Source organism: Thunnus albacares, chromosome 3 (assembly GCF_914725855.1).
Source record: "Thunnus albacares chromosome 3, fThuAlb1.1, whole genome shotgun sequence".
NCBI lineage: Eukaryota > Metazoa > Chordata > Actinopteri > Scombriformes > Scombridae > Thunnus > Thunnus albacares.
The window spans coordinates 18,973,863-18,983,090 of NC_058108.1; the positions used below are offsets into that span (position 1 = coordinate 18,973,863).

At 40.7% G+C, this 9,228-nt stretch overlaps 1 protein-coding gene across 1 annotated transcript; it reads left to right on the forward strand.

Moving 5' to 3' along the window:
* Positions 1–104: 104 nt before the first annotated feature.
* Positions 105–8,644, forward strand: melk (maternal embryonic leucine zipper kinase). Its single transcript, XM_044346997.1, has 18 exons — positions 105–214; positions 445–557; positions 657–742; positions 1,660–1,776; positions 1,878–2,021; positions 2,212–2,280; positions 2,623–2,715; positions 2,946–3,044; positions 3,312–3,380; positions 3,701–3,799; positions 4,106–4,192; positions 4,368–4,499; positions 4,693–4,857; positions 5,041–5,332; positions 7,225–7,321; positions 7,678–7,834; positions 7,919–8,022; positions 8,119–8,644. The coding sequence occupies exons 2-18, from the start codon at positions 479–481 to the stop codon at positions 8,294–8,296; spliced, it is 2,067 nt and encodes a 688-aa protein (XP_044202932.1). The 5' UTR covers positions 105–214; positions 445–478; the 3' UTR covers positions 8,297–8,644.
* The last annotated feature ends 584 nt before the right edge of the window (positions 8,645–9,228 follow it).

Here is a 9,228-nt window from a genome sequence, read left to right on the forward strand (position 1 = left end):
AATGTACGAACGCAGTGCTTTTTATTTAATTTTAAGGCTACAGTACCACTATTGTCCAGAAGGTTGCGCACGACATACCAACCGGAAGCAGGAAATGGCGTCAACGTCGACGTACGAAATTCAAACTTCTGTAACAAAACATCTTTACCAGAGGGCTGCTCCAGATGGCATACGGCTGTTAACTGGCTAAACTCGCGATTTCATACAAATTCAGGTAATTTCATAAAGTCGAGAAGCGTCATTCAGCCAGTTTGTAGGTTTTTCCCACTAACGTTAACGTACTTTTATAACTTTTTGGTAGTATTAACGACTTTTGTTAGTTGACGCTAACTCGGCAGATTTTTAGCGACTGGCGTTAAGTACTTGGGTTAATAAGAAGATAATTGTGTGTTTTCCAGTTTTGTTTTGTTTTTTATTCTTTTCAACCTGTTTTGTGTCTCCCAGGGAGGGTTACCATCGTGTGGCTGAAGCAGGGAGGATGCCCGTGGAAAGGACTGAGCCCCGCGGGGCCGACGAGCTCCACAAATACTATGAGGTTTATGAGACAATTGGCTCAGGTAATGTGTGTTCATGTTGATGGATGTTTGTGATTGAAACAGCACTGTTAGTGCCATACCGTCTCTAATGTTTTATCTTAAACATTCTGTTTTTTTCAGGGGGCTTTGCTAAAGTGAAGCTGGGTCGGCACATCCTGACGGGAGAGAAGGTTGCCATTAAAATCATGAACAAGAAGGATCTAGGGGTGAGTTTAAAAAAGACCTTTTTCTCTATCTTTCTTCTTTCATTATCATAAACCATTTTAGGCAGTAAAAGCTATAAAATGTCTTTAGTCTGCAAAGGCCTACAAAAGTCCATAAAATGACCATCACAAATTACCACACCCTAAAGTGATGATTTCCCCAAATGAGGGGAGGACAGCTTATTTTTCTGACCAGCAACCAAAATCTCAAAGGTCTGGAGTGATGTAAAGAAAAGCAAGAAAATGCTCAATTTGAGAGGTTGTTATGACAGTCTTCAACATTTAACCAAATTACAGAATTGTCTTAGATTGATTTACTGTTGAACAACTTGCCAGTTAATCTTTTCAGACTTGCTTGTGAACATCACTAGCTATTTTCTTCTTCTTTTTGTTCACTAATTATTTATTTTACTTTTTTTCTTTAAGTCTTTGAAGATTGATAGCCTTTTCTAGGGATCCATGTAGAACACAAGTATTTTAAAAATCACACCGTACAAATTAAAATAGAAAAAATTGCCTAATAAAGGAAACATAAACATCATAAAATAAATATATAGAAATCATTTTGCAAATTAAATGCAAAACAATAACAATTATATACTCACAGAGCACTTTAGTAGGAACACCTGTGCAATTTAATGCAGTCCAACACTTTTTTGCCACCCTCGTGTATGTCAATTGGGTGAACAAAATATTAGGAACACTTTACAATATAATGCACTCCAGTACACCACCATCACCTAAAAGGACCTCAATAATAAACATAAAGTAGAATTAGCACCTCTCTGACAATGTCAACAAAAACTGAAAACGTATAAGCTTCGTAAAAGAAGAATTGATGGCAGAGCTGTTGTATTGGATCACATTAGATTGCACGTGTTCTTACTAAACTGACAAAATAACGTCATTGCTCCCCCTAGGACGACCTGCCCCGCGTGAAGGTGGAGATTGAGGCCATGAAGAACCTAAGTCATCAGCATGTCTGTCGTCTCTACCAGGTCATAGAGACCTCCACTCAGATCTTCATGATTCTGGAGGTATGCACACAAGAGAACATGTGTTACTGTGGATATAATACTGTCATGTTCATTCATTTGGCTTCTTTGTCTTCCTCTATCCTTTGGTTTGTCTCTCTCAGTACTGTCCAGGAGGAGAGTTGTTCGACTATATTATAGCAAAGGACCGTCTGTCAGAGGAGGAGACCAGAGTCTTTTTCAGACAGATTGTGTCTGCATTGGCCTATGTCCACAGCCAGGGCTACGCACACAGAGACCTAAAACCGGTAAAAACAGCCACCACTTGCATGTGAAAGAATGTGAGAGGAAGAGATCAAGATACAAGTTGCAGCTTCTGCGAGAGAGAGGGAGAGAGAGATTGTACAAGATTTATCATGAAGTTGCTTCTGTTTCTCTGTGTGTTTGGTTTCACATGAGTCTAATGTCTGCTCCAATATTTGTCCCTCTGAACTTTAGGAAAACCTGTTGATAGATGAAGACCACAACTTGAAGCTCATTGACTTTGGCTTATGTGCCAAACCCAAGGTACATCACAACATCTCCAATCTCATTGTATTTGTAACAAAATATTGAACCTTTAAGCTGTTTGCCCAAGTAATTTTAAAGAAAAGAAATGATAAATACACATTCCAAAACATCTTTTCGAATGGAGACAAATCTCTAAAGTTGTTGCACAAACAACTTTAACATTGTTAACACTGTATTGGCACTTCACAGTCTTGATTATTTAGGTTTCCTCAGTAATGTCTTAGATCATACAAGGTGTAACAGATAGAAGATGATACCTAGAGACAAGTGTAGTCATACCTAGTGAATGGTGCATATAAACATGATATGTACATGTATTTTGTGTTGCCTGTCTTCTAGGGAGGTCTCAGTTATGAGCTGATGACATGCTGTGGGAGCCCTGCTTACGCTGCTCCTGAACTCATCCAGGGAAAAGCGTATATTGGTTCAGAGGTGAAAGATGCACGCTGCATGATATTTACAACTTTTAAACCCACTGGGGGAACAATTGCAATTTTTTCTTATTTAAAATCCACAAAACTTGATTTTGTTTTTCACTAAGAGTCATGATTACCTGCTTGCTCCACAATTCTGCTTTTTCATGGTGTCTTGATCATATTCGCTGGTGTATGACTGTGAAATCCTTGAAGTTGAAATATTGCTGTGTGATGTGTAACCTCTAGGCTGATGTGTGGAGTATGGGAGTGCTTCTGTTCGCTCTGCTCTGTGGATACCTGCCCTTCGATGACGACAACTGCATGGTCCTCTACAGGAAAATTACTGTAAGAGTGCTGTTGTGTGTATGGCATTTTATAAGAACACATCGCAGAAAATTACTTATTTTGAATGTCTGAACCCCAGCTAGGTTTTTCTAAATTGCTCTTAAGTATCTTGTGGCCCTTCCCAACAGCTGTCATGTGGTGTCACAGTCACATTCGCTGTTGAAATATTACCATCTGAAAAAATCCAAAAACCAGAGAAGTCTTAAGTTTGTTTCAGTTTTTGGGGTATTACTGTTTCATAATGTGTTATGTCTTTTATATCTTCAGAGAGGTAAATATGACAATCCCAGGTGGCTCTCTCCATGTAGCATCCTCCTCCTCAACCAAATGATGCAGGTATGTATTCAGTGATTCAGTTTCCTGAATATATATATACATTGTATATTTACACATTGCCCACTGAGCCTCTTTCTCTTCATGGCTTTTCATTGTTTCCCAGAAACAAGTACAGTAGAACACATTGGGGATCTGTCACATAAATTTACCATAATAAAAGGAGAGAAAGGATTTTGAACTCATAATAAAGGTTAAGAACACTCTACACGATTGGAACATGATTCATTTATTTTTCTGTACAACGCGTACAATATTTGTAGACATAACTGTGAAGTGTGTAGTCTCCATATTGAGGTGTAGTTTCTGTGTGTGCCCTGTAGGTGGACCCCAAGCGGCGTCTTACTGTTAGACAGTTGTTGAACCATCCCTGGGTGATGAAAGACTACAACAGCCCCGTGGAGTGGTACAGCAGGCAGCCGGTACAAACACACACACACAAATACATGCATAAACATTTAGACAGAACTGTACAACCACAAACATGTAAGCAGCATTTTACTGCAAGCAGGATGTTGTCTATTTTATTAAAGAAAGTCTGTAGATTTCAAACTGGCAATTGAAATTAGTGAGACTGAATTTTGTGAGTTTTTTTCAATTTGCTTAAGTTACCACATTTGTAATTTTTCTGAAAAGAAATCCCTTTATTTGAGAATTATTCAGTGCTCAAACTGTGAAAAGAAGTTTGTCTTGGATTTTGTGTGAAGACAGTGGCTCTTTTTTTGTAGCTTGGTCATATTGATGAAGACTGTATTACTGAGATGGCTGTCAACATGAAGAGATCCAGAGAGAGCACCACAGCGCTGGTCAAGGAGGTATGTGCCAGTTTGTGTGCACATTTCAGTGTTAGCATTGATGTTTATTATGCTAATTAATTCATCATCAGCTGATTTTGTTGTGTTTTTGATGGTGAAATCATTTCCATATCCCTCTTATGTGTAAATTTGATATTTTACATAGTGTCTGCCTAATACACCTTCACTCCCTCAGTGGCGGTATGACCAGATCACAGCCACCTACCTGCTTCTGCTGTCGAAGAAGCAGAGGGGCAAGCCAGTCCGCCTGCGCCCTGAGCCAACTGCCCGTGAGGATTCCAGTTCTCCGCTACACAGAGGATTACAGGTGGGGACTTGGGACCACAAATCCCACAGTTCTCTGTTCTCTAAGTCTCTTTTATAGCTGGATGTTCTGGCTCCATATGTGAGCATTTATGACTTTACCCTGTAACCTTCCATACTTTGGTTAATTAGACCCTGCAACTGATCTCTTAACATGTTGTTTTTTTCCTTCTCTTTATTTTTCTCATGCTCTCCAGTCTAAAGAAACCCTTCACTTCAGCGAAGATGAAGACGCTGTAATTGTGGGTTCTCTGGACTTCTGCTCAGACTACATTGATGATTGCCCATGGGTTTCAGTCACACAAAATACGCCCCAAGGGGTTAGGGAACGGCCAGAAAGACCCACAAACAACAAAGACACGGTATGTGGAAGTTGGGACAAATGTATGTTTTTACTGTCTTTCATGTCTGTAAAAGAGTAGTGTGAGAAAAAGGAACATGTTTGGATTAATAATCTTCTATTTAGGCATGTACCAGTGTGGGAAAGGGACCATGACCCTTCCAGGGAAATGTACTCATACCACATGTATGTCTTATTCCTAAAGATACTGGCATCTCCATTGGTGGAGAGAAGATGTGCTTACAGCCCGACCCCAGAGAGGGGACGAGCGACGACACAGCACCGCCACGGGAGGAGAGACGGAGATCAAGAGCAAGCCAGTGAGAACAAGGAGAATATTGCTGTGCAGGAGAAAGATGTTGAAATATTTGCGTTGCCTCCTCCTCGAACTCCTGTGTCCAGTAAGAAGAATGCACACCCCAACAAGAACGTGTTGACCACACCCAATCAAAATGCTAACGTCAATGGCACCAAGACCAATGCACTCACACCTAAGGGTAAGAATAACCTCTCTGTCTCTTGACAAATAGCAGTAATGAATGCTGAGTTTTAGCCTGTCTTATAGTTTGATTGTATACCGTAATTGTTTTCTATTCCAAACACGGGCTTGGAGAGCAAACTCTATTTGATTATTTGCATTAGCCAACTGCCCCTCTCCACATTTCCCTCTTTCATTTATTTATCTGACCCCCTCTCTCTCTGTCTCATGCAACTCTCATAATCACAAGTGCCACATCCACATGCCACGCATTTGCAAGTAAATTGTCTTCTGGTAATAAACTCGTTTATTGGGCCTGTTTTTTTATTTATTTATTTTTTATCCCAAAGCCACTCATATTTCTATGATTTAGCTGTCATTACGCCGCTGAAAATGGACACATGTGCTCACTCACTCACGCACACACACACAATTATCACTGTCAACTCAAAGGTGAGGTTATTATCAGGAAGCTAATTCTATTCATGTATCTATAAATGAAGGACACCAATATGAATGGAGAATCATTAAAGTCTTAATTATTTGTCAAAGTGAATTCTCTGCTCAGGTGTCTGGCGTCATTATTTTCTGCTATAAACTCGAGCACAAGCTGGCTAACGCACTGCAGCTGACCTAGTTGGTGTTAAACCTTTGGAATCTGGCTCAGTCCTTCTCTTTATACGGGCTCCTGTTCTCTAAGCTACAGTGCTGACATACTTGTCCATGCACACACACATACACTGTGGTCTGTGTGTGTCTGTCCCTAGGCGTGTGCTGTGACAGGTGTAGCTGTCTCTTTCCTCTGCTCACTGTTCTACGTGGGCTGTAGGGACATGTGTTCTCTTGCCACTAAAGCCTAGCTCTCTTTTTGTGTGTGTCAGACTACTTGTCTTTGTGTATACCATGCCTTTGTGTCAAAGCCAGCCAGATATCTGCATAAGAGCAAAGGGCTCCGCACAGCATTTCCCCTTTTATTTTCTTTTAAGTGGCTTTCATGTTGGAAAAAATCCTCTTATTCCACATTGTCAGGACTCAGGACAGAATCATATAGTTTTTCTGTCAGATTTTTTTCCAACTCTTGATCAAAGCAATATGATGCCAAGTAAAACTTGAGCCCCTTTCAGACTTGCACCTCTTTACCTGTTGGTGTCGTGTTTGAATGTTAAAGTCACAACAGCAATCTTACTAAGTCAGACTAGTAACATTTCTGTAACATTTTCCACACAGCACAAGTCTGAATTAAATGCCATCAGATTAACGTAAAGAGCACAGCCGCAGGTTGAACATGCAGAGAAAGAGATTAAATGTGTGGTGTGACTGAGGGTAAATGGGTTAAAAAAGCCTCATACAACCACAAAAATAATCAAGCCAGTATACTCTCTATATATTTTCAATTTTCATTTATGTCAACCAACTGAATAGATGAATAAATGAATATCCAGCAAAATGCTCCATAGAGCCTGTGAGCAAATACTGTAGGAATTAAACGAGAATTGCAACTTAACTTCTACAGTTGGACGTTATAAAATAGGAAGCAAAATTCTATAGCTAATGATCAAATTGATGCAAAAATGTATTAGTGAATTCACCGTGAGAAGAATTTTTTAACTCACCGCTATACCCACTCTCTCTGCTCCCTCTTGTGCTTCTCTAAATGTTTGTCATGTTTAAATTAAGCCATAAGGAATATTAACACAAGACACTTGCGGTATGTCTGAATGATAGAGGTTGATGAATCCAGTAATGTTACCTGTTCCATGTCTGAAAAGGGCTTTAAAGAAATATTCAAAACCAAAATGCTGCTTTTGTTTTTCAGTGGCTCACCAATGGTCAGTGGTGTTTAAGAGGTGATCTATCAGTCATGTCTATGTTCACTTCTCTAAACTCAAGAGTGAATTATGTGTGTTGTAGGTGGAGGCAGTGCCTCCAAAGAGTCCAATAAGAAGAGAGCAGCAGAGAACAAGGAGCCAGCAAACATTGAGATACTGGCCTTCAGTCCTGAGCGAAGGTGAGTGAGAGGGCTATAGGATGGATGGAGGTTCTGAGGTGAATGAAAGGGAGTCAGATGTGTGGGAACGAAATGTGCAAGGTACTGAACTGAATAGGGTGAATATTGACATTGGCAGGGAAGAGGGAGACTTCAGGGTGGACTATTGGCTGAAGAGACTGAAACGCAACATTGCACTCTCATTGGAAATCAGATTAAATCAGATAATCACCTAAATGATGAAAGAGTTGAACAGAAATTGTACACAGTAGGAAAGTGACATGTCATGTCAAGTACTGAAATGGAGGACATATTATTTCGTTGGAGGGGCAGGTAAAAGTTCTTTGATTACATGTGAGACCCTGTTTGCTCCCCAGGTCTCGGTCTCTAGACATGGCCGGCATGGGAGACAGTGGGAAGAAGAAGAGAGGCGGAAAGATGTTTGGTTCTCTGGAGAGAGGCCTGGACAAGGTGATCACCATGCTCACTCCCAGCAAGAGGCGAGCTCTGCGTGACGGCCCACGAAAGATCAAGGTATGTGCAAATACAAGACCTTGTCTTGTCACGTATTCTGTGGCACACACACAGCTTTTCTGATGTGTTTGTGTCTTCCTATAGGCTTTGTACAATGTGACTTTAACAAGTCAGACCAACCCAGACCAGATCCTTAATCAGATCCTCTCCATCCTCCCGGAGAAAAACGTCGATTTCACACAGAAAGGGTAAGAAGACCCTCCCACTCCCCTCTCTGACCAAACTACAAATCCCATGATTGAATTTTAATGTTTCAATGTTGTTTTCTTTGTCTTTTCATTCAGGTACACCCTGAAGTGCCGGACCTGGGGAGACTTTGGTAAGGTGAACATGGTGTTTGAGCTGGAGGTGTGCCTGCTGCAGAGGCCAGAGGTTGTTGGGGTCCGCCGCCAGAGGCTGAAGGGAGACGCCTGGGTCTACAAGCACCTGGTGGAAGAAATCCTTTCTACATCCAGAATCTAAAGGATGAGGGGTCAGCACTTTCCTGGAGATGACAGGCTTCCTCTCCAGAATATTTTGGACATTGGCCTTTTTGTGCCAGCAACATGACGCCCCTTTCCTTTTTGTGTCCAAGGGTAAAGGATGACTGATAACTGACTGATGCAGATGATTCTTAGCATTAGTGGTCAGTCCTTCATTATTCTTTGTGAATTTCTAAAATTGTCCTTAGGCCAGCCTACAACTCTCAGAAAACATGTTACGTTAAATATATGAACATTACATGTCAGGATCCTGTACAGTAAATCTTGTTATATGTAGAATATTGTTTTACTTCCCTTCTTCATAATTATTAAAGAACAACTTCACAGATTTTCTAGTTGATTCCTATGGTTCTAATGTAGCTTGTACATACATATGAATGACATTAAACTTTCGTCTGTCTTCCCTGTAATAAAATATCCTTCTTCATCCAGTTGCAAAAGTCTGCCAGATGACACATGTTGCATCACCTGGTGGACTTGTGGATCTGCCTTAGACTACAAACTATGTTTCCTCGTTTTCTGTAGTGGTGCCCTCAATGACTGTTAAAGGTGGATCTCCCAAAACACTTCATCTACCATATTAGGCTAGTGATAGGGAAAAGCAGACAATACTACTAAATACTTAAAAATATCAGTATATTTGGAAGAAAACTAGTTTCATGATATGTGGCTGAATATTGGACTGTGGAACTAGACAAAACAGAGTTTGGGGGAGGAAACGGCCACTGGAGCGACGTTACAGCTGCAGCCTGACACAAACTTCACAGTGGTGAGTTTCTCTGTGATTCTGCCCAACAGCAAATCAGCTTTGCAGCATCAGCCGGTGCCTCGTGAGGATCGTCCGAAAGAACTCTGCACTGCAACAAACTTTGCACAGCTTTGTTAAACCTGACTTTGTTTTCTCACAGAATA

Bases quoted from the DNA above. Each gene is read 5' to 3' on its own strand.
- melk (XM_044346997.1), top strand. From the start codon at position 479: ATGCCCGTGGAAAGGACTGAGCCCCGCGGGGCCGACGAGCTCCACAAA. The intron at 4,500-4,692 runs GTGGGGACTTGG...CATGCTCTCCAG, and splicing joins CGCTACACAGAGGATTACAG to TCTAAAGAAACCCTTCACTT. The intron at 5,333-7,224 runs GTAAGAATAACC...TGTGTGTTGTAG, and splicing joins CAATGCACTCACACCTAAGG to GTGGAGGCAGTGCCTCCAAA.